Source organism: Melospiza melodia, chromosome 4, assembly GCF_035770615.1.
Source record: "Melospiza melodia melodia isolate bMelMel2 chromosome 4, bMelMel2.pri, whole genome shotgun sequence".
Taxonomy (NCBI): domain Eukaryota; kingdom Metazoa; phylum Chordata; class Aves; order Passeriformes; family Passerellidae; genus Melospiza; species Melospiza melodia.
In genome coordinates this window covers 20850842-20875598 of record NC_086197.1, presented here as the reverse complement: position 1 = coordinate 20875598, position 24757 = coordinate 20850842, and the positions used below count along the sequence as shown (strand labels likewise).

At 44.4% G+C, this 24757-nt stretch overlaps 1 protein-coding gene across 2 annotated transcripts in view; it reads left to right on the top strand.

Moving 5' to 3' along the window:
* ITPR2 (inositol 1,4,5-trisphosphate receptor type 2) overlaps positions 1–24757 on the top strand; it is a 243686-nt gene that overhangs the window by 202680 nt on the left and 16249 nt on the right. For both annotated transcript variants that reach the window (XM_063154180.1, XM_063154179.1), the window contains 7 exons: positions 2734–2909; positions 4214–4378; positions 6441–6636; positions 8749–8841; positions 13285–13412; positions 14761–14926; positions 16147–16307. In XM_063154180.1, the coding sequence (XP_063010250.1) occupies positions 2734–2909; positions 4214–4378; positions 6441–6636; positions 8749–8841; positions 13285–13412; positions 14761–14926; positions 16147–16307 (1085 nt within the window). The remainder of the gene's footprint in view (positions 1–2733; positions 2910–4213; positions 4379–6440; positions 6637–8748; positions 8842–13284; positions 13413–14760; positions 14927–16146; positions 16308–24757) is intronic.

Genomic DNA, 24757 nt, shown 5'->3' with positions numbered 1-24757 from the left:
ACCTCTGGGCCTTTGATTCGTGGCCAGTCAGTAATGTGACTGAAAGTCACCTCTGTCTGATGGCATGTGAACTGGGCTGGTGGAAGCAGTCCAGCTTCTAGTAGATACATGTGCTTTTCACAAACACCACAGCTGGCACCAGCAAACATTCCTGCTGCCTGGTGGAAAAGAAAGGCAGCAGATTAAAATATATTGGCACAGGGACCACGCTGCCCTGGCAGCCCACGGGGTGGTCTCTGCAGGTCACAGCTCAGGCAGCTCCACAGCCTCGGGGAGTGAGGCAGAGTTTGCAGGGCTGTGCCCTGGAGAAGGGAAGCATCTTGTGCATTGTAAACTGGGGAGTCACTCAGAGCACGTTAGAGCCCGCGGAGGATGGGAGGAGAAGTAAAGGGTTAAAAATAAACCTTTTAAGCTACTAAATTTTAGCTAATCTATACTCGTGGAAATCCTCTAGTCTGCAATCAGTAGGTATTAATACTTATTCTGAACTGCAGATTTATATGGCATTAGTTTAAGTGGCCCCAGTAATCCAGTGACAGCTCATTTCAGGATTCCAGCTCCTGGTGCTTGTAAAGCCAAAGTGACTCCTGAGCAATAAGGAATAGGTGTGGCCAAACCAGATTAGCAGGTCATGAGGCAGTTCCTTACTTCCAGCCTCCCTCTCCACCAAAGCCTCATCCAACAGCTGGAGTTTGTCTCCCATTTTTCCCCTTCACCCCGTGTAAATCCACCTCTGTTCACCTGTCTGAGGTGCCTGGGCTGATCTAATCATCCCAAAATGCTGCCTTTTAGTAGGCACTTGCAGTTCTTATGTAATAGGATTTAGGCAAATCTGCTCCTGCTGAAGGCCGTTCCTGAAGGGAGCCTAAAAGAAAGAAAGGAGACAAGAGCATGTGGTGACAGGACAAGGGGGAATGGCTTCAAGCTGACAGAGAGCAGGTTTAGTTTAGATATTAGAAAAAAACTCTTCCCTGTGAGGGTGCTGAGGCCCTGGCGCAGGGTGCCCAGAGCAGCTGTGGCTGCCCCACCCCTGGCAGTGTCCAAGACCAGGTTGGATGGGGCTTGGAGCAGCCTGGGATAGTGCAAGGTGTTCTTGTCCATGGCAGGGAGAATGGAAATTGTTGATCTCTGAGGTCCCTTCCAACCCAAACCATGATTCTGTGAAGACTCCTTGCCTCTGCAAGGAGTGGGTGCCTGTCTGCACATGGTGCTGGTGTGGGTCCTGCAGCCTGAAATTGCTGGACCTGCAGTAGGGAAAAAGGAAAATGGTTTGTGAAAGAACCACAGAGAACTTTGGCCTTGTCTTTCAGATGGGCTTGAAAGTAATTTTTTTTAGGATCCATTAAAAGTTTCCAAATCTTGTTGGCAAAGAAGTTCTCTGATAGAGCTGACCTTGAACCTCCCACCACGGATAGAAACACTCCTGAACTTTGGAAAAGTTCGGATGCCATCTGAATGTTGAGGCTAGGGCCTGGTCTCATTGTTTTCTAATCCCAGCGATGCTGCTCAGCTGTGTATCTGTTGCCAAAGAGATTCCTATGTGAGTCTAGCTAAATTTTCTATTCCCTTCTCCCCCGTCACTGACCTCTCAGTTCATCCCATAACAATAGAAGTCAGTGTACAAGTGTGACAGTGCCCTGAGGTCTGAATGTGCTTTTTATATCCCAGCAGCATGGTGTGTTTCCAGAGCTTTAAGCAGAGGGGAGAGGGAAAACAGGGGCATCGCTCAAGGCTCGGGGAGCGCCTGGAGCCAGCATCTTGCAGAGCAGCAGAGATGGGCAGTGCGGGCGGCGGGGGCCGGGCCCCGCTGCGTGCCCGGAGCCGAGCGCGGCCTGAGCGCTGCGGGCCCTGCTCGGGCCCATCCCGATGGGCCCAGCGCTGCCCGGGCCGATCCCGCCGTGCCCAACGCTCCGCTCCCTGCCCGGGCTGATCCCGCTGTGTCCAGCGCTGCTCGAGCCCATCCCGATGTGCCCAGCGCTGCCCGGGCTGAACCAGGTGTGCCCGGGCTGATCCCGCTGTGCCCAGCGCTGCCCGGGCCGATCCCGCCGTGCCCGGCTCCCCGCTCCCTGCCCGGGCCGATCCCGCCGTGCCCAGCGCTGCCCGGGCCGATCCCGCCGTGCCCAGCTCCCCGCTCCCAGCCCGGGCCGATCCCGCCGTGCCCAGCGGTGCCCGGGCTGATCCCGCCGTGCCCAGCTCCCCGCTCCCAGCCCGGGCCGATCCCGCTGTGCCCAGCGCTCCGCTGCCCTGCAGAGGCGGAGGCTCCCGCGGAACAGCCGCGGCCCTTCGGGAGGTCGCTGCTTTTTCGGGAGCCGCGGCTGGAAACGTGGCACTGCAGCGCGCTGCCACTTGCCGTGCTGCCCCCAGGACCGGCTATTTCTGTAGCTGAGCAATCATGGAATCAGAGCGGAGGGGCCCTAATGATCCCTGAAGGAGGGAGCTGATTAGTGGCTTGCTCCAGGAGAAGGGTAAACTGTTCCATCTCTGAGCACTCCCTGGATTTTAATGGAAATTTCATTAGCTGTTCGTATTATTACCTGTGCGAAAAGCAACAATACTCTGAGAATAATAGCTCCTGCTGCAATTAGGACAAGCCGTGGTCAGCAGTTGTGATGCATGAATCACGCTTTTGTTAGCTCTGCTGGCAAAGGAATTGATCTTTTGGATCCGTTTCTTGGTGAAAAATGGAGTCTCCAAAGATGCCTTTCTCAAATCTTCCCTTTCTCCTCTGCACAGGGACGCTCTCACCGTTGTTTTCCGTGCTCCTCTGGATAGCAGTGGCGTTTTGCACAGCAATGCTGTTTTTCATCTCCAAGCCTGTTGGCATTCGACCCTTTTTGGTGTCTGTTATTCTCAGGTCTATATATACTATAGGGCTCGGTCCTACCTTGATACTCCTTGGTGCTGCTAATGTAAGTACTTCAAAAGCAACCAGAATTTCCCTTTCAGCAGAAGGAAAGATATTAAGGGTCTCCTATATAAAAAACTCATTTGATTAGAGCTGTGCAAAAACTTCTTTTTCTGGTTTATTGCTTAAGCCAAAAAAATAAATAATTTCCAGTCATCCTGAAACAGCAGTGTCGGCGAAGTGGGAAACTAAGAAAAAAGTTGGTTTAGTTTTGTGCATATGCAAATATTTTAAAAACGAAAACAACATGAAATTTAAAGAAATATTGCTGCATAAGGGCAATAAAATCTACAGTTTCTCACGTTAAAAGAATAATTTTCTCTACCAATACTCTCACCACTACTGACACAAATTTGTGAAATGTTTCTGAGACCTTAAATATATTTTCAGGAAGAAAAGAGTTTTCAAAGTTAAAAATTCTCTCAGCCCTTTGCCAGATCTCTTAACTTAGCCATGAATAAGTCTGCATGCTTACTGAGCTTGGTAAGATACACAGTCGTGCTCACAAGTCATCTATTTAAATTTCTGCCTGACTGCTACAGCTCTATTTCACCCCAGCACGAAGTATTGGGCTGTTTGCCACCAGTTCTGTATGTGAGAATTTCACATACTGAAAAATACCCAGACATATAGTCACAGGTAAAGGCAAGTAAGCAGCACTTGCTCATGTCACATTGGGGAGCAAAGGAGTCGTGTTGAGTCCTCATTCCTTGTCCTGGACTGCCAGAGAGATGAGGTGAGACCCTTTCCTGTTCACTGCTGCTTGTGTGCAGGCAAAGCTCAGGAGCCATGGAGAATCTGATGCTGTTGTTTAAATGCTATACTTCCAAAATGTCCTCACTTCTGAGGGGTTTTTTAAGATATTTTAAATTGAAGAACATGATCTGAAGGAAATAGATCTCACACACACCCCCCCCACACACATGCTTTCTATTGTGTTACTATTGTTCTCTTGTAGTAGCATACCTAGCTGCTCTTACAGAGTCTCGGGTCCAAACTCAGAATTGCTGGGAGTTCCCCAGCTGGATTTTAATGCCTTGTGACATTAACCCTGCCCACCTATTCACTAATGTTATAGGAATAAATCACAATGTGATGAGGCACAGTGCAGAGTTGGAGAGGTGATGTACTTCCACTCACCCTCACGGGCTCATTCCCAGCGTGCTGTCAGAGCTGGATTTCCCTCGCCTCACTCCAGTTATCTAAAGGTTGTGCATTTAGTCAAACCAACCTATCTAGACAGAAGCCCAAACAATAAATACCAGGATTTTTCTGAGGCATAAACCTAGCCTTTGTTCCCCCCCACAGCTCTGTAACAAAATCGTGTTCCTGGTGAGCTTTGTGGGGAACCGTGGGACCTTCACCCGCGGCTACAGAGCGGTCATCATGGACATGGCTTTTCTCTACCACGTGGCTTATGTCCTGGTCTGCATGCTGGGCCTCTGTGTGCACGAGTTCTTCTACAGCTTCCTGGTAAGTACGTGCTGCTGTGGAGGGGAAAACTGCAAAAATAGAAAATACCGTTACCCTGCAGCTGTCTTCAATTTCTTCCTGACAATCAAGCCAAATCATGTGTATTTTTAGCATGCCGTTGTGTTGCTGCCCCTTAGGAGCTGCTGTTTTTATTAGAACCTGTTTCTGTTAGGACTTATTTTATCTTTTTTAGAGCTGAAAGTTTGTTCCTTTCTTCTCAGACAGTCATCACCCAGCCCACTCCTTTTTCTCAACTTTCTCTATATTCTGTGTCCAACGTTCCTGTGCCTTCTGTCAGTCCTAACATTTTGGGGGCACTTGTCCAGGGGTGTGTGCATCATACCTGTACCAAAGGATCCCATTCCTCATCCCCAATACATTTTTAACAAATTACTTAGAAATGGGGATGGAATGCCTTTGGTGTAGCAGGAAGATTCATCACTTGAAATGTTTCTCACTTCATTTTCTTTTGTTGCCATTTTCCAGATGGAATGCCTTTTAATAATGTGGTACAGGTGCAGTGAAAATGAATCACACAAAATTATGCTAAACTCCACTAACTGCTCCCTTCATGCTGAGCAGCAGTAAAAGGTGTTTCAGTGCTCTTGTTTGCTAATCCTTTTGCTCTATAGTGGAACATGTGAAACTTGTAGGGACACTAACTAAATTGTGGTCATTACCTTTCCTGTTGTATTTTTTCTCAGCTTCCTGAATAGTGGTGAACTCAGCATTTCAAAGATGTGTTAAGCACACTAAAATTTTCAGGAGTTCAGTGCTAACTCAGGTAGAGTTCCTGTTGATGTCAGACTTTCCAGATTTTGACACTAAAGTCTGCTTCAAAGTTTGGGAATATTTCTAAGGAGCCGAGATTGTGGCTGTAGGTGCAGAACCCTCTTGAAATGGATGTAACTCTCCGGCTTAAAAAATGCACAATTTTTTTTTGCTATTCTTTCAATGAGTCAGGTGATCTCTGTCTTAAAATACTTTGCAAAGTGTCAAGCAGCTTAAGAAACATTTTACTGTACTGTACATGTACTTACTTTTTTTCAGTGCTATTGACCAATGTCCATGATTCATGGAGTTTATTCACATACTCAGGTTGCTTCCAGGTGTTCACTTAGTAGTGGATGTAGTCTAAACTCTAATATTTGTTCATAACTGTCTCCCCTCTTTCTTTATTATTAATCCTTTCACAAGGCTGTCGATTTCAGATCTTATAAATTGTGGCTAATACCTTTTTCTGTGGAGCATTTTGATAAATCATAGTGTGTCTCTTTATATCTGTAATCTGAGTGTTTTGAAGTAGAAATGCATACATTATAGATAAGGTCCAAAGCACTATAGAACATCAAGAAAATTGTAGGAGGAAAAATGTTAAAGGTTCTTGTAAAGCTCCTGTCACATTTAATTGCTGGTTTAGGCTTTTGACATTTAAAGCTATATTATCTTAATATATAGATTTCTTTACATTTAAATACCAGGAAACCATATAGTGCAGGGTAGAGAAGAACAGAAGTTTCTAGTCTTATCCAAACAGTGACATGAATTTAATTTTGTCCAAAGAAGAGGTGGTTCCAGTCCTTGAACATGTGACATTTACATGGTGCCATGAGCTCTAAGAAAGTTTACAAATATGTAAACACTTCCATGAGTGTTATTTTTGAGTTGCAGCCCGTGCATGTTTGTCAGATGAGAGATAACATGAAAAATTATTTTGTGGATATATATCCATAGTATGAAGACACTGTTTAAATTTTAATCTAGCCTGGTTTTAAACATGGGGAAACAACAGATCTTGATGGCAAGTGTTGTCCATCTCTGAATCAGGCTCAAATATATTTTGTGGATTTTGCTATAATTAATTTTAAAATATAAAGTTCTGTGCTGGATTTCCTCCTCCATAAGCATGACCAGCTCTCACTGAGATCAATGTGAGTTTATGAAGCTGAGAATGTAGAACATGGCTCGATGCATGTTTCAATAGTTCAGATTGTTTTCCTATGCAGCACCTATGTATTGCCTCATTTGTATTCATTTTTCTTCTACTCTCTGCCTTCCCCAGCTGTTTGATCTGGTGTACAGGGAGGAGACATTGCTAAATGTGATAAAAAGTGTTACCAGGAATGGCCGTTCAATTATCCTCACTGCAGTGCTTGCTCTCATCCTGGTTTATCTCTTCTCCATCATTGGCTTCCTCTTCCTGAAGGATGACTTTATCATGGAGGTTGACAGGTTGAAAATCAGGACCCCTGCTGCAGGTATTGTTTTTTATATTAAAATTTGCTTCCGATGTATCCCTTTTGCTGTCTGCCTAACCTAACTTTTCATCTAAGGACATCAAATTTCTTTATTTGTGCCTGCATGAGAGCAGAACTGATTCCATATACCTTAGAACTAATTAAATCTCTGTGTAAAATTTAATGTGTATAGGGTTCTTTTAGTCTGGGCTTATTTGTTGAAATGTTAAAATCTAACATATTTGATTTATTATGTTTACTTCACAAACTTGTGATAACGTTAAAAAAAAATCTGTATTTCCTAAGTGAAAAGCAGCTCCAAGTGGATTGTGGTTCTCATCCCACCTAAAAGCAGCTCATTTCTATGTACTATGTACTATGTATTTCAATTTCTATGTACTGTATGAGGCATGTGATCTTAACATGTTCATTAGCTGTATTAATTTCATTGCTTTTTAAGCTTCATCCAGCAGAAATTTATTACAGAATTCACATTTCTACTCATAGGAACATCTTTTAAATTCAGTGTGTTTTTCATGATCATCATCGTTAGTGTATAACCCTGGCTTCAGTAAAGTCATTGGGAGGTTTGGAACCAGTTTTAAGAAGGCCAGGATTTCAGCTTTCTGGAATGAGAGAGTTTAGCACAGTGAACAGAGAGTTACAAACTTGCTTTGCTAGGAAAGAGCCAGGTCTGGTCAGTTGAGGGCTTTGTGTGTGCTGCCAGGCAGCCTGCTGGGACATGGGCAGGGGAGGAACGACTGGCTGCAGAGAAATGCTTGAGAATAGCTGCTGATTAAATTCCTTGAGGCATGATTCTCCCAAATGCTCAGCTCTTCAGACCTGCACACAAGCACAGAACTGGTGGAACCCAGCTGGGGCTGTGTGCACTCAGTGTTTGCCAGTCTTTCCCTGAAGTTGTTTTTCCAGGATTTAAAGCTCACAAACAAGGCAAAGGTCATTCAAGACTCATGGGCTTGGCATACTTCTGCAGCTGGTTCAAAACCATATTAAAAAAAAAAAAAAAACCTGACAGATTTCTTTAACATACTATGGGATTTTTTAAATTTTTATTTTATTTTTTCTGCCACTGATCATCCATTAGGGGCTAAATTGGCTTATATTTGACTTGCCATTCATTTTTGGGACAGAACTCAGGGCGTGAAGTTTCACTTTGACAGGTAGTTGTGACCATTTTAATAAAAGAGGCTACACACAGCTCTGGTCTGATCCAGGGCAGCAGCTCCTGTGTGTTTGTGTTGCTTCTGTTGAGTTCTTGGCAGATTTTTGTGGTGTGGGTATGTTCTTGCTGGCTTCATACATTGCCATTTCTGATCAAAAACTCATCAAGAAAATATGCTGACTGCATGTTGATGGAACATTATGCTTCCCAGGACAAGTGCTTTAAATTTTTTCTTTATAAAGTAGCAGAAAAAGTAAGTCAGAGTGCATGTTTTCTGCATTACACATACTGTCTTAGGCTGTTATTTTGTTGTATAGTTTTGCCTTCATTTTTTTTCTCCTTAAACCTTTTTGTATCTCTAATTTGAAATGCAGAAAATTGTTGAAGGTGCACAAGAGAAAATTGGTTTGATAAAATCAAGCTGATGTACACATTTACCACTTTGGGAATGTTAAATTAGTGTTTTACACAAACCCATACATATTTACAAATGAGTACCAAACTGTGTTATAATCCTTGAAAACCCTTAAATATTCTACATTCAGGATAACTGAATGTCAGCTCGGTGTCCTTCTTGTCAGCTTTTGTGAATAATTTATCTAATGGTTTTTAAAACTGACATTATTTTCATATCTGACAGTTGTTTCTTGCTTTGAATATATTTTGTGCTCACCAGAAGCAGCCGCATTTGATGTAGATTCATTAATTTCAGGAGATGAAATGGGAATAGCTGTGATATACAGTAAATATAAAACTGTGTTTTTGTTCATTGTGATTGCTTTGAGCTGTTGAGGCAGAATCTTTCAAGGAGGGAGGAACTGCTGGTGCAATTTGTTCTGTTTTTCCTTCTTAACTCTCCGACCCGGTGCTTCGCTCCTAGGAAATAATGATTTAAAACTTAACATCAATGTAGTGCCTGTCTTTTTGTCAACATCCTGCTTTTTCCACAGGTATTGGTGAAGTTCCCACTACAACCCTGACATCAATGATGGGAGCCTGTGCAAAGGAGAACTGTTCCACGAGCATCCCAGCTCTTAACCCAGGTCAGTACAGAACTTCCCTCAGACCAATGATCACTTAGAGCTGAGGGATCCCTGGAAGTGTTCAAGGCCAGGTTGGAAGGGGCTTGGAGCAGCCTAGGATAGGGGAAGATGTCCCTACCCATGGCAGAGGGTTGGAATGAGATGATCTTTGAGGTCTCTTCCAACCCAGACCTGTGGTTCTGTGATTCTCTGATCTGTGTGCTGCTGTTGCAGGGACTTCTGCTGATGTGAGAAGTGACAGTGACTCTTGTGAGTCAGAAGTGCTCAACTTCTGCAAGGCTGGGAGCTTAGTTGGCAGCTTTGCTGTTAATGGGAATGCTTCCCACACCTGATTTCCAAATGCACTGACATTAATTTTGTTATTAAAAGAGCTTGCTGAATCATTATGCTTGAATTGCTTCTTGCCAAGTGACTTAGCAGAGAGAAGCAGCTCCCTGCTTGTCTGCAGCATCCTTACCTGCACGCACTGAGCACTGGTAGGTCCAGTTGGGGCCACAGAAATTCATTTTCATGGCATAGCATATCTGTCAGCAAGCTTCTGTGTATTTTTTCTATATGCATCTGGGCCAAGGGTGTAATGTAGCCAAAAGACCTGAGAACCCTGCTCCAGGCCCACATGTTTGTCTGTCTTTCCCCCTCTTTCCATGGGGCACAGCCTAGTTGAGTGGCTGGTGTTTCAGGGCAGGTCTTTGGTTTGATGTGTTGTGGCCTTTGCAGTGGAGGTGTGTGCACAGTGGATGGTCTGCAGGCTCCAAGTATTTACTGCCACAGTTGCCTGTGGCTGCTGGGGGCTGAAAGTGAGGACATAAACTGTCCCTTACTGTGTGCCAGTATAATGTTGTTTCATAAGCTTTATTCTCCCACTAATTTTTGAGTTTTTAGGATCAAAGCCTTCAGGGAGAGGGCTATAAAAGCAGGCTTTTTCTCCCCAGCTGGTGTGTAAACAGGCCTCATAAACAACATGGGAAGCTGTCTGGCTAGATAGAGAAAACAGTCTAAGAGCTATTGGCAAAGCTGCTGCATTCAAAGAGTAATCAATCAGTCAAAAAGATGCAGTATGGCTTTTGCCAAGCTCTTTAAATGATAGAAATCTCACATTTCTCATTGTTTGGGTACTGCTCCTTTAAAATCAAACCATAATGAAAGAGGGCTGACAAAACATCTAAGTGCACTCTTACTTAATCTTGAAGAGATTTTATTTATCCCGTTCCATTAAATCCCACCAACATTCAGCAAGAGCAGTTTTGCTCACCTTAGCCACCTGGTCAAAAGAATAGTTCTACTTTCTGTCTTTTCTTGGGACAGATTTCCTCTCTGGCAAAAGTGTGAGTGTGGTGGAATGCAAAGGCATGAGATCACCATCCCTGGGAGTGTTCAAAAGCTGTGGGGATGGGGAACGTGGGATGTGGTTTAGTGGAGGACATGGCATGGTTGGGTGAGTGGTTGCATTCTGTCTCAGAGGTCTCTTCCAGCTTTAATGGTGCTATGATTCTGTGAGATTTGGGGAGTTTCACTTTGCAGCACCAGAGAAGTCCACAGCTGTGTGTGGGAGAGAGAAAATGTTCTCAGTGGCATCTCAGTCCCGAGTGAGACAGGAATTACATTGCTTTTCAGATCAGATCACTGCTGATCTTTTCTTCTGACGGCACTCTGCTTCTTCCTTGGGTTTCACTGGTGGAGCCTTGCCCAGTCATTGCTCTTACTGGTGAGGGAGCTGCCTGGGAGGCAGTGTGCTGTGCTCCCCTCTCTGCAGCCTGCTGCTCACTCTGCTCTGGGCTGTCAGCATGAAAATACTTCATTTCATCTGCCTTGGAGTGTCCCTCTCTCCCCTCCAAAGACATTTCCATAGCACTTCAGTCTGTGTCTGGTGAAGTCCCTGATCACTTATAGGACCTTCACATCCTGCAGTACATACCTCCTCATCCTCTGTAGCCCATAAAGATCTGTGCAGAAAAGGTGCACAGATACCTGTTTGTAAAATGGGACATTTCCAAAGAGCCATGCCACTGCCAGGCCTGGTCCTGCTCTGAGCAAGTTCTGCTGGATCCACGTGGGCACAGGTGTGTCTCACCTGATGTGCTCGTGTGGCCCAGGGAGCTGTGGGCCATCAGATGAGGATTTTTGAAGTAAATCTCCTTATTATCCCTCCCCCTGCCCCATGATTAACACTGTGGGGCAGCCAGCCCTTAACCTGTTTTGCCTGTGAATTAAATTTAATCAGAAGACAGCCTGCCTAATGCTGTCCAGACCCTCACAAGCCACTTTCCAGGGTGAAACTGCTTGCAAATAACCACCCCCTGAACCTAAATTAACATTAATATTGGGTTCTTACCTACAGTGCACTCTGCAGATCCACTCCTTTCTTTCAAGTCTGGGCATTGCTGGTGCCTAGAGGGGCTGAGCCTGCACTGTGAATGCTGTTGGGCATTGAGAACAGACAGCTGAGGCAGAGCATGTGCCTGTAGGGGTGCCTGGCTCCCAGCTTGAAGGCAGCTCCACATCTGGGAGTGGAATAGAACAGCAAAAATGATGTCTGTACACTCCCCACAGCCTACATTGCTGCACTAGAGGTTTCTGCCAACTCTGGGCTGTCTGGTTCTCTGGCAAAGATCTTGCAACCTGAGCTTGCTTTTCTGGCAGCTTTTCTGGCTGCGATGCTGATGTTCTGTGTTGCAAGATGTGCAAGGTGATGTAGCTTTTTCTCTGAAGCCTGGCTTGCTCTGAATTAGCATCTCATTGGACAGGAAGAGTTGGGTGTTAGGGCTGCTGGTAGATAATTCCCTCTTCAATTCTCAGACCAGGATTATCCTCTCTGTTCACCAGAATCTGATCATCTGCTGCTTCCAGCACCTGAGTCTGGTCTTGTGAACAGAGAAAATATTGTAGTTGCCTAAAACAAATAAAAGCTGTGGCTTTTTTGAAGGCTTTTTATTTATTTTGTGGATGGTCTCTTTCTCAAGCAAAGAAAAAAAAAGGATAGAGTATTGTTTGAAAGGAGGGAATAATAGCAGGATACAACAGCAAAGATTAGTTGGTATGAATAACATCACTGTGCTAGTAAAAAAAATCTAGGTATAACAGGATAAAAAAGGTTTCTTGTTTCAATCCTTTCAGTTTCAACATTTAAGCAGTTATTTTTAAATCCAGGATTATTTGTGGGAGTAGTGTCTGTAATGACCATATAGTTTAACAGGGAAGTCTGTCCTGATGTCTGCTTTTACTTTTACTCAAAGCTCCTTCAGTAGGGAGTTGTTTCTCATTTAATTTGCCTGTGGAGCAGAAGCAGTGGTGGCAAAAGCAGCAGACACCAGCACTGTCCTGCCCATCCCAGCCAGGATACATGCACCACAGTCTGGGAGGCCAAATCCAAAATTAAATTTAAATCCAAATTAGTTGTCTGCAATGTGAGTGCTTGCAGTCAATTCAATTTATCAGAGTCTATCTCAGTGGCCCAGATGTGGTGGTTTGGGGCTGTTAAATATGTGTATCAGTCAGCTCTCCCAGCAGGGTGCTGTTATTTATTAAACTCTGTTCCAATGAGTGCACGGAGCACAGCGAGTGTGGATCGCTGCCTCCCCCCAAGTGAGGGTGTCCCTGAGGGGGAAGGAAGGCAGGAGGGATGGCAGTCACAGCCCTGACCCTTCAGCCAAGGCACCAGCACACAGGGAACAGCTCAAGCAGGGCTCTTCAAAGGGAGCCTGTGGAAGCAGTGAGTATGTGGTGGGAGGGACTCTGGCTGAGGTGGACCAAGTCCCCCTGGGGTTTGGTGTTCCAGCCCAGCTCCTCTGCACGTTCAAATATCTCCTGTACAATAGTACCCTCTGTGGCTCAGCCAAAACCACACAGCAGCTCTGCAGCACAGATAAGAGCAGAAGCCAAGTTTTCAGGCTGAGGCCAGGGAGAGCCTTTCATTTAATGCCTGTCAGACCTGTGCTTGGGCACGTGCGCTGGTGGAAAGATCACGGACAGACGGCCTCGAACAAAAGCCAGCCCCTCCTTCATGGTTTGAAATGCTAACATGACTTGGCTTCTACATGAGTAGGTAGAGGAATGATTTCACAGGAAGACAATCCTTTTACAAATGTGCTTCTAATTCTCTTTTTATATTGCTTCTTGTCTATGCTGCATTTTAGGGGGCCCACTGGAAAAGCAGTGGGAGGACTGCAAGGAGAAGGGGTGCTCCCATGAGCAGAGATGGTGGCTCTGGGTCATTAACAGCTCTGATGGGAGCCCTGCTTGTGATTTTCTCCATCTCTCTTCAGGCTAAGTGTGCCTGATGTGCCTAAGTATGTCACCAGCAGGGATGTGCACATGGGTGGGGATGATCAATGAGGTTCTGCATGAGAAATACAAGAGGCAGATGTGTCTTGCAGTTGCTTTCTCAAACAGAATTGTGGCTTTGCTTGATGAGTGATTGTTTGATGCCGTGGTTCCTGTTTGCAGGTGAAGAAGAGGAGGATGGAATAGAAAGGACCTGTGACACCCTGCTCATGTGCATTGTGACTGTGTTGAACCAAGGCCTGCGCAATGGTGGTGGTGTGGGAGACGTGCTCAGAAAGCCTTCCAAAGATGTGAGTGTTTTGGCTCAGGAAATGCATTACTCCCTGTGCACCTCATGAATGCCAAAGTCAATTTTTGGAGGTTATAGACAGTGTTTGTATCTAGTCTGATCTCATGTCACACAGTTGACTAATCCATGTGATTTTTACATCCCAGATGGGATATTAATGGGAAGAGCTAGGCTTAGTGTGATGATGATACTTGAAGAAAGGATTTCTAGGTAGTTGTTTACCACTTCTGGAAAAATGCAGAATATCATAACCTTCAAAGAACTGCTAAGAAGTCAGCCCTGGGAGGCACATCTGCAGTGCTGTGTCCAGCCCTGGGCTCCTCAGCACAGCAGGGACAGGGAGCTCCTGGAGTGGGGCCAGCGGAGCTGCAGAGATGATTCAGGGCCTGGAGCATCTGTGGCAGGGAAAGGCTGAGGGAGCTGGGGCTGTCCAGCCTGGAGAGGAGCCCCAGCTGAGAGGGGCCCTCAGCCCTGGGTGTCCCTGTGTGCAGGGAGGGCTCCGAGCAGGGCCCAGGCTCTGCTCCAGGGCCCAGCAATGGCACCAGAGGAACGGGCAGGGACTGAGCCCAGGAGGTTCCACCTGGACATTTTAGTTTATATTCATCATGGCACCTGCCCTGGAATAGGTCCTGTTGTTTACTTGTACTGAACTAGCATAAAGATCAAACCAGAATTTAATCTGTTGTGGCATATTTTCTCCTCCAGAAGTTTCCTCAAAAATGTGGTTCATTTAAGGACTTCTCTTAATATTTGGGTGGTTTCATGCATTTTTATTTAGGTTCCAAAAGAACATTACAAAGAAAGGCAATCTAGCAGCACTTTGCTTGATGAGCCACACCATACATGTTATAAATAAATTCAGGATAAAGGATCTCAGCAGGGCTTGCAAGAGTCCAGAGACAGCTCAGATCTGCATGGAAGAGCTCCCTGTGCTGGTTTTAGCAGTCTATATCCTGTCTCACAGACTGGGAGGTTCTGCAGGAGCCAAAATTTATCCCCAGTGGAGTCTGTAAGCACTTACAGACTTTGAAAGTGACCCTTTGAAATTGACCCTTGCCACTTAGCAGCTCTTTAATGCTAATTATATTGACGCACTCCACAAAGGGTAGTGCTATTAGTGCTATTATTCCCATGAATGTGTGGGAATTGGAGCAATTGGGTGACTTCAGGTTTCTATCATGGTGAAGAAAAGGACTTGGGTAGTCCCTCCCTAGTCCTGTGAGTAAGGCTAGCAGAATTTGGCATATGAAAAGAAAGAACTGTAGCTTTGCTTGAGCTAATGTGAAAATGTTGTTTAATATTTTAGATTTGTGCTATTTTTATACCTTATTGCAACCTTGCTATTGCAGGAGCCCTTGTTTGCTGCACGAGTTGTTTATGATCTTCTGTTTTACTTTATTGTCATCATTATTGTTCTCAACCTGATCTTTGGAGTCATCATTGATACATTTGCTGATCTCAGGAGTGAAAAGCAGAAAAAGGAGGAAATACTAAAGACTACCTGTTTTATCTGTGGTAGGTGTTACTGATCTCTTGAGATATTTGAGGGTGAAAGGAGTGAAAATGAACTATTCCTCAATAAATAAACTTGGACCCCAGGTGTGGTTATCTTTTACAAGGAAAGTGTAAAAATTCCAGAGGCTGATTCCAAATTTATTCCTTCTCAGTGGGAGACAGATTTGGTTTGTGAATCAAAAGCCAGCTTTGCTGAGAGGTGGCTTCACAGTCTCCACCCAGACTCCGAGGCAGAAGAGCTGTGTCTCACGCTTGCAGCATCACCACTAATGGAGATGGGGCAGCTGCTGACTCTGTTTCTCAGGGCTTGCTGCAGATGAAAGTGCAGCTTCTGTTACACAGCACAGGGCATTCCAGAGGGGGAGCATCAGCAAGAGCTGCCCATTTCAGAAGGTGATATGAAGCAGGGAACCAAAGAGTTTGGTGGAAATCATCCCCACACTTATTTTGAAGTGCACTCACAAAGAGGGACAGACCTTCACTCCCTGGGGGACTTCACAGACACCTGCTTTTTTGTAGGCTGGGTGCTGTTTCCATGGTGGTTGTACTGACAGGGATGAATGCTGTGCAGAGCACTACTTGTCTTTAGTGTCTATGGACAGGAAATCCAGGGAGGCAAACATTGGTGATTCCTCTCCTTCCTCACTTCTGGTATTCTTCAGAGATCTGAACCATTACAGGGAAAAATAAAAAATAATTCCTATGACTACAGCTCTGTAAAGACTGTGTGACAACAGAGCTGCAGGGACTCACCCTCTCTGCCAGGTTTTAAGCCCACAAACAATCTCACTGAAGCTTAAGTGGGATTCTTTATATGTTTGATGATAAAAGTGTGCATAAATCTTTGGGAGATCAGGGCCTGGACTGCACACTATGTGCTTCCCAGTATACATCTAGAAAGAGCCAGAGCCAACACTTGTAAAACACTTTATGGCCCTCAGCATAGAAGGCTCTGTTAAACTGTAACATATTTATTATATTGTTATTGTTATTAAGAGGAAATACCACAAAAGAGAATAAATGCTGCGTTGAAAGACTTCTGTCAGGAATGCCTTCTGGCCTGTTATTTCTTGCCTGGCAGTTATGGCTTTTAAATTAAGATCTTTCAAATTTATGGTCCTTTAAATTAAGTTAGGTTCCCTTCTCTAACATATTTAACAGATTTGCGTATTTTTATGTTGAAGTTTATATTTTGGCTTTATGTTCTTCTCTTTTTGCAGGACTGGAGAGAGACAAATTTGATAACAAGACTGTTTCGTTTGAGGAGCATATAAAGGCAGAACACAACATGTGGCATTATTTGTACTTTATAGTTCTTGTCAAAGTTAAAGATCCAACTGAATACACTGGCCCAGAGAGCTACGTGGCACAGATGATTGTGGTGAGTCAATTTGGGCAAGTGCTTTATGCAACTGAGAGATGCTCCTTGCAGCTAGGGCAGAGAATATCTTTCGTTTCCTCTCTCTCTGAACAATAGGAGGTATTGATCTGTATTTTTAAAGATCTTTTCACAAGTCGTAGTCTGCAACAAAACCCGGCCTTAAACATAATGAAAAAGATGAAGGTGCAGGCCTCAGTCCCCAGTTTGGCATCGGTGCTCTCATGCTCTGTGGGTTCTGCTGCCTCATTAGGCAGAGCTGGGGCAGGAGAGCATGCATCATAACATCTGCTGCTGCTCCAGCTTTGTCCAGTGTCTCTGGGCTGCTGTCCAGAAAAATAACATCTCCTGCTGCACACTGAAACACGGGGTCAGTGCTTAGGGCTGGTGCTTCTCTCCTATGGCTGCTCTGAACAAGCTAGTGAAAAAACCAAACAGAGCAGCCACAGGGATTTGAAGACCCACAGAAACTGCCTTGTGGAGCAGGGAGAGTACTTGGATTCAGAGAGGGAAATGTGATGATGCTGGGCCAGAGAGGTGTTCCATTACAGTGTTTGCAGCCCGCTGTTGAAGAGGGTTCGTTCTGCTCAGTGACAGGAGTGGATTATCAAGGCTGCCTGGCTTTGGGCTTCATTTTTGAGGAATTCTGCCTGCCTGCTGGGCTATTCTGATGCAGCATTTTCTTCCTGTGGACTTGCTGGCAGGTATTGCAGTGTTCAGGGCTGTGCCAGGCTCTGTGGTTGCAGAGCTGGCATATGTCTGAATCCCGGAGGAGGCTGTAACCAATGCGCATCAGGCTTCACTGTTTCTGCACTTCTGCAGCCACATTTCTTATCAAGACTGTCTCCCTGCTATCCCTCATCAAGCCTTTGGCTGGACATAGTACCCAGCCTCATTACTGAGGTGCTGGGTGGCCTTTTACTCCCCAGTTTAGCCAAGGGGAAGATTCTTCTCCTTTCACTTCAGCTGTCAGGTCAGGCACCAGGTTTCAATCGATCCCAGCTCCTTTCTGCCTTGACAGTGCAGAAAGCTGGGTTATTTATTCTGCCTTCAGATGGGTGTCCAGGATAGTTGGGCTGACTCACCTTTCTCACTCTATTGAGAGCCCAAATGGTTAGTTTAGACAAGATGCCTAATTGGGAGCAGGCTAAAATTAGAGCTGACTGCCATGCTCTGTGCAGGCTTATGCAGGGCTTACCTGGAAGAACTCACATTAGTGGAAATGGTGGTGTTTAGACAGGAGTGTATGCTTGATTGCTGCAGTTAAATTGAGCTTTTGTAAGTGCCATTGCCACTAGAAGGGAAGGTGCTGTGGCAGGTGAAGGAAATCAGTGCTCAGGTGCAGAGGAACAGCCTATTTCCTTCAATTTTGAACCATCAGTCTCATTGCCCAGCTCAGAGTGTTTATGCTACAGGCAGTGATGGATCTGCACTTCTGCAGTTTGGTAGGTGAGGTAGAAAACCTAAAACAAATCCTTGTATACTCTGTTGCATTACAAGAAATTATTCATAGTGGCAAGTTGTCCTGTTACCCGTGGAAATATTTTAGCTTATGTCAGAAATACATTTTAATTTCTGGAACCAGACTCTGGGGCCTGTCTCACTTGTTCATTCCTCCTCTTCCTCTCCCTGCAATATTTGTAGGGTTTTAAAAGTTTGTGGTATGTATGTTAAGTATTAATGTTTAATTCCAAGAGATGCATTAATATTCATAATAAGTATATTCATCCTGTGGCAGCAGTGGTTTGACTTTTCTGATGTGCAATTCACTAATGTATTTTACTTCTGCATTAATGGCTGGAACTCCTTTTTGAATATCTAAAACAGAAAAGCACCAAAAACTCACGTGACCCCAAGCACTGCACTGATTTCTCAAAGCCCCTGTTCCTCCAAGGCAGAAGGCTGGTAGTTTAAGTGGTTAGCAGTAATCCAGATTGTGGGATTATTAAATTCTCTTTTTCCAGTTAAAGGTTATTTTGGATGCTGGAGAGGTACCTATGGATCAAGAAATGTAAAGCTTACGTGGGATGAAAGTATAAAGGGCAGAGTGGGAGAAAAAAGAGAAATAAATGGTTGTACAAACTACAAGTATCTGGTATGGGATTAGTAGTTGTGTCTTTGTGTAATTTAAATTCCTAGTATGAAATCCAGGGAAGATGTGCTGCATAGCAAAAGCAATTGGAACTTCTTAAGTGAACAAAAAAAGGACACTTTCTCTTGGAGCCAGAGAATTTACTGTGTGTCACATGCATCAAGGAATACTAAGAAATTAAAGAAAATAATCTGACTGCAGGAATGGAGTATGATATTTGACTGGAGGAAGAGATTTAAAGCTTTGCTTAGGACCAAAAGAAGAGTCACAAGAAAAACTCTCAGAGGCAGTTTTGCAGCTGTCAGACATATGAGCTGCTTAGCAAATGTGTTTGGAGTGTCCCTAACACAGCCTGATAATAATGAATTACACCACAGGCACGTGAGATGTGCTGCATTCCATGCACTAATTAAGCCTGAGCATGGCCTTTGTCATGAGGACAGATAAGCTGATTGAGACTCTGTGACAGCCTGTGTGACCATCCTTGTGATGCTGGGAGAGGTGACCAAATCCCAGGTGGGACAGCACATCCTGGTTAGGATCTGGCAGAAAAGAGACTTGAAATTAACTTTTCACAAGGGACCTGCCAATGGAATTGGCTCATTGATGAAAAAGGCTTGTTGGGTTTGTATGGGATTGCAGGAAATATTTATAAATATGGGTGGTTGGGATAGCAGGGCAGTCTCAGGACCTCTTTGAAAAGGACAAGGTGGAATGAGATTTTATATTTCATACTATACAGAATATGGCTGAAAAAACTCTGTGAATCATCCTCCTGGAAGAGCTCTCTTCATTGTAATTGTTTTTGTTATGATCAGGAATACCTTCTGTGGCTGCTTCTGTAGCTTTAATGGATTCTGTGGAATTTAATGGAATTCTGTGTTTTCACAGCCAAATCACTTAAGGAGAACTCATACCCAAATCCAGTCTTCAAGTCCTTCAATACACATAGGTCAAAATTTTGGAATATGCTGCAGTAACTTTAACAGAAAGTAGAGTTTAGCTCCAAGTATCATCCTCGCTGTCCCTACAACTGCAGTAAGAAACCAGTTATCATTTGCATTTGCCTACCCCTGTCTTACAAAGTATTGCAAAAAGTAACATTGGAATAATGATCAGTATTAACTAAGCACCAGGAAAAGCATCTACAATTTCTGATAGTCCTTTTCTCTATTGCCCACCCTTGTCAGAGCCCAAAACTATGACTGTCTACTTTGTATCATTGGTCCAGCAAACAGTGCAGCATCTGGTTGGAAAGGTTTGCTGATAGCACAACAGACAAAAAAACCAGGAAGTCTGTTCCTTGTTTTGGAATGCTATTTGAAAGGCTGGATGCCAGAATGATGGGAATTATTTACACATCATTGATCACCTCTCCAGTTTTTCAGTCAAGAAGGGGAAAGAAACGTGTGGGTGATGCTGTACACACCCCTCACTCAAATGCAAGATTCTTGCAGACTTCTAAGTTCACTTGTATTTCTGTTCCAGGGGTGGTTTGCTCCAAGGTATTCCCATTATCTGGCATGTCTCTGGCCTCAGATGACCTTGGGGTAGAGCACTTCTTTTGCTTTCTTGCTCTGGAGTGTGGACATTGTCTCTGCAAACTCCTGGTGTTCCCTGTGATTTTGGTTTTCCCAGAAGCTCTGTGTTTGCTTCAGTGCTTAGCATACTGCTCTGAGCAGTGATTGAAGTAGTCAGGACCTATGCAGCCTTCATAAAGTAAGGTATTAATTTTTCTGGGATTTTTCTTTTTAGAAAAAAGCATGAAGCATAAAATGTATTCTAAAGCAAAACACAGTTTATACACCTCGAGCTTCATGGAGATGTTGGTGGGAATAAAGCACTTCAGCTCTTCTAGTGCTGCCCTTTCTTCTTGCACACTATCTTTTATCAGCTTTTGGGTAAAATATTAATGAATATTAAAGCAGGGCAGTAGGTTTTATTATCTGTTTGCTCTCCAGGCCTCTTTTATGAAGTCAGACAGGTATTATACCATATCTGAAGAGACAGAAACTTTGAAAAGCTGGCTGGATGCCTTGTGTTTGCACTGAAAACCTGCATGAGTGATTCCCCTATTGAATTTTCATTCCTGTAGAAAAACCCTGTTTATCTGACCCATTTGACCAGAAACAGCATCCCTAGCAAAGCCACAGATGCACATAACTTGTATTACATTGATACAGCAATCTTTGAATGTTCCTTGTGTCCATTTGTCAGAGGAGACAGTTTAATGTGATAACTGGAACAATGAAGGTTAATGTCCAAACTTTTATACTTCTCTTTTCAGAGGTGTAATTTGTACACACATATTTCACCCAAGCCGTGGTAGCTGTAAATAGATATATGGAGGTTAAAAAAAAAGGACATGATTAGTTACTGAAGTTTTTGTAGCTCAGCAGAGATATGAATTAGCCTATGATTTGTACCTCCATTCATTTGCAAAAAATAAAAGGCTATTGGCTTAGCAATTAAATTAGTTATTTTTCCCTTTGAAAGAATGAAAGACTTCAGCAAATGAAGCCCTGGAACTTCCATTCTCACGTGCTCTGTCCACAGTTCTTAGCAAGTTTCGTAATGGCTTTTATCAGCATTAGTGCTACCTGTCATAACTACATAATTACAGCACCTAATTATATTATTACTTATTTACCCTAGTTATGTAATTGGATGTAATTGTGCAATTATGTAACTCCTCAGTCAGCTGAAAAATGCTCTAAAACCAGCCTATGCTCCTAAGAGTAAAGGATACTGTGGTGAATTGGACGTCTCTCTAAAGCAAGGCAATCTCTGCTGGGAAATTACAGGTTCTTTTCTCCATTATGGTCATTGGGACCATGAACCTTTTATTCCCATCAATGTGGCAGGGAGGAAGCAGTACAGATTGGTTGAGCAACACCAGCCTGAAATTCTGAACAATTGTCTTCTGATTCAGTTCTTTTAAAAGCACTTATGGCACACAGCAATGACCTGGCATTGGCAAAATATTTTAACTGTTTTATTTTAAATATTTTGAAGGTGTCAGCTTTTTTCCATTATTATTTTTCTTTTAAATTGTTGAATAAAATAAGTATTTAGGCATGTCACGAGGAAAAATGCATTCCCCTTTTGAAACATTCTGATTGTTTTGTTTGCTGTTTTTAAATACTGAAGTTTTGAAAATTCAGCTGAATGTAGTGCTTCTTTGAGCTGGTGTTGTTGTTTCTGTTCTTCCTATCTCCAGCCTCATGGTTTTTCTATTTCTCCAGCCTTCTTTTTCTATTAGATACCCAGAAGTGGGTGTTAGATTGAAAAGCATTGCTGGGAATAATGCCAAATGAGCCATTGAGAAGCCTCACAATAGTTGTCACTCTGCCCATGCTGTGTGCTGGGCAGCGCCAGCCCTTTTCCCTGGGCACCCTCCTCTCTTTTTGCTCTGCCTTTGCCGTGTTCCCGCCTCGGGAGGGGAGGTGTGATGTGAGCCATGGCAGCTCCTGCCTGCTCCCAGGGGTCAGGTCGTGGCCAGAGCTGCTCCATGAGGCTGTGACCCCCGGTACAGGAGCAGGGAGAGGGGACAGGCTCCCTCCTGGAGCCAGAGCTGCTGGCGTGCAGCCCCTGGCACACCTTGCAAAGGGGATTTTTTTCTTCTTAGCCAACGCCAGCAGACGTAGCCGAGTGTCAAAACAGCCAAGGTGTGAGCCAAGGGCACGTACAGAGCCCAACAGCTGTGGGTCAGGAGGCTGCCTGCCCGGCCCCTCACACCTTGGGGGAGGTTGCTCCAGGGTTACTCAGTGAGCAAAAGGCATTTCACCGATGCCAGGCCCTGGTGTGCTCCCCTGGTGTCTGACAGAGTCAGTGGCCATCCCCCAGCAGGCCACGTGGAGCTTCTAGGGGAGGCAGCTCCAAGGGAAATTCAGGCAGGAGAGGTGGAGACAGTGAAAAAGCACTGTACAGAAAGGGGAAGGCATGCTGACAGCACGGGGGTTTGTGGGACAAGCTGTTCTTTACTGCTGTCAATTTTTGTCAAAGAGTGTAATAAAATTATATGTACTAAGAGGGCTGTTGACCTCTGCTCTTAAAATAAAGCTTCTTTGCAGAAGGAAAAAAAAAGTTCTGACATCCAAAATTCTTCTATTGTGTTATCCATCACTCTTTTGAATTTTGGAGGTAAAAGTTTTCTCTGCTAGTTCTGTAGATATTCTTATTACATCCAAGGATCATGAAACACTGTATGGGTAGAGAGAATGACCTAAAGCAGCGAAATGTCAACCCAAGGTAGCACGAATGCTGCAGAAGGGGCACTTGGGATCTCTCACTCTGTGTGCTTCTCACATGCACTTTGGTGATTCATCCCAGACAATTCCAGGAGTTTCCTCCCCCAGATGTCCACCAGACCCTTCTGCTGCAGCGAGAGCAGAGCGGGGAGGACCAGGGACGTGTTTGTTCACTCCTGAGCTGCTGCAGTTCACAGCCCAGAGTACTGATGTGAAAATTGATGGCCACTGAAATGACGCCAGTCTGAGCTGCACTGGTTGAGGAGAGGACACAGCTCTGGTTCTGCTGCCTCTGGATAGGTGGGATAATGTCAGCAGGGAGAAAGGGCACCAGCTGTTTGGAGTGACCCCTTCAGCTGCTGCAGCTGCATCTGCCAGGGACGGTGAGCTGCTGCTCCTAAACTGGTTCACTATAAATGAACTGTGTTTTTAAGGCTTCTTCTTTATCATTAATTCCAGTTCAGCATGAACTTTCTGATCTGGCAACTCACAGGCTTGAAAATCCTTACAGGACTCATGCACACAAATGTTGTGCTGGAGTGGGGCATGGAGTTTATAGCTTTTGGGAAGTTAATAATGCTCACATTGTTAGGGCTGGGTTATTTTACTTTTTAAGACTGGCTTTGCTCCAAAAACTAGCAGATGTTATCGAAGGCAAACTTGCAAGGGTGAGATGTATGTGCATATCATTAAGCAATGCAACTTTTTCTTAATTACTTTTAAAAGGCTGATATGATGCATGTCACGTTATGAGTAATTACTTACCATGGCAGTGACACCAAGAGCACAAAAGCCAGCTGCTAAATAAGACTTGAGGTCTCTGAGAAGGGCTCATTTCCTAGGAAATGCAGTGTTGATTTTGTCTGCAGTTGGGTTTTCATAAAATAAGCAATTAAAGAAATACACCTAAACAGATGATTTACAGCTCCCATTTCTCTGTTGTGCTCAAAATAGGAGAGTGAGAACACAGCTCTCTGTGTCCATCCAGGTGGGCATGGGCCCTGTGGGGAGTCCAGGGCTCTGGATTAGGTGCACCAGGTCCCAGAGAAAGTCCTTCTTCTGCATCAAGGCCTGCCCCAAATCCACAGAGGAGCTCAGAGTTGATCACTATTGAGTGATACAGTCACTAAAACAGAGCCACCCTCAGATATCCAAGTATTAGCCAGGTTTTACATGGACAGAATAAATTGAGGCACTGATCTTTCTGCTTCTAGGTATTGAGTTATTTTTCTATTGTTGCTTTTCTTGTTCCTCAAAAATAATTCTCATTTCTGTGGGAAGACCACTGCTATTTTTGCTTCTCTGTACAATTTTGCCTCTACGCTATTATCTCATTAAAGTGCTGAACACCTCCCTCTCCACTTCATAAAATGAGCAATCACAGTAACATGCCTAATTAGCTGCTTTCTTGCTCATTTGTGTTTCTCAAAGCATGAAAAGTTAACATCACGTGAGGACTTTGCATCTTTGCACAAAGCTCCTATTCTTCAAGAGAGCTGAGCATCTTCTTTTCTACTTGAAGGGTTCTGCATCTTCCAGCAATGGGCTCTTTGGCCTGCCATAAATAATTTAGTTGGCCTGCTTGGCTCAGTGATGCATGAGACTTGGGTAAATAAAGGGAAAGGTGGGCTTGATTTGGCACCTCCTTGCAAAAGCTTGAGGTTTCAGTGGGTTTATGTTTATACACATCCTTTTCAGACTGGCAGAATTCATTATCCTGCTGCTGCTTGAACAGGAAGCCATGGATCTGATCCTGCCTCCTTAGAAATGATGTCATCAGCTGGAGCAGGAGAGAGCTTGGTATCCAGGGCAGGTGCTGCAGCACAGGCAGGTTTGCTGTGTGCAGTGAGGGGATGGTGATGATCCCCCTATCTGACTCGGGGAGGGACTGGCCATGCCACAGAACCCTTGTCTCTGCTCAGCCCCTCACATTCTTGTTAACTTCTAGATCACCAAGACAATCCTGTCCATTTCCTTCTTTCCTTTAAAATCACTTCTGTGAACACAGCTGTGATGTAATTTCAAGTTACAGAGCAGAGCATAAATCTCCTCAAAAGTATATTCATTGATATTTGAGGATTTTTCCCCCCTGAGATTCAGCATCAGCAGTT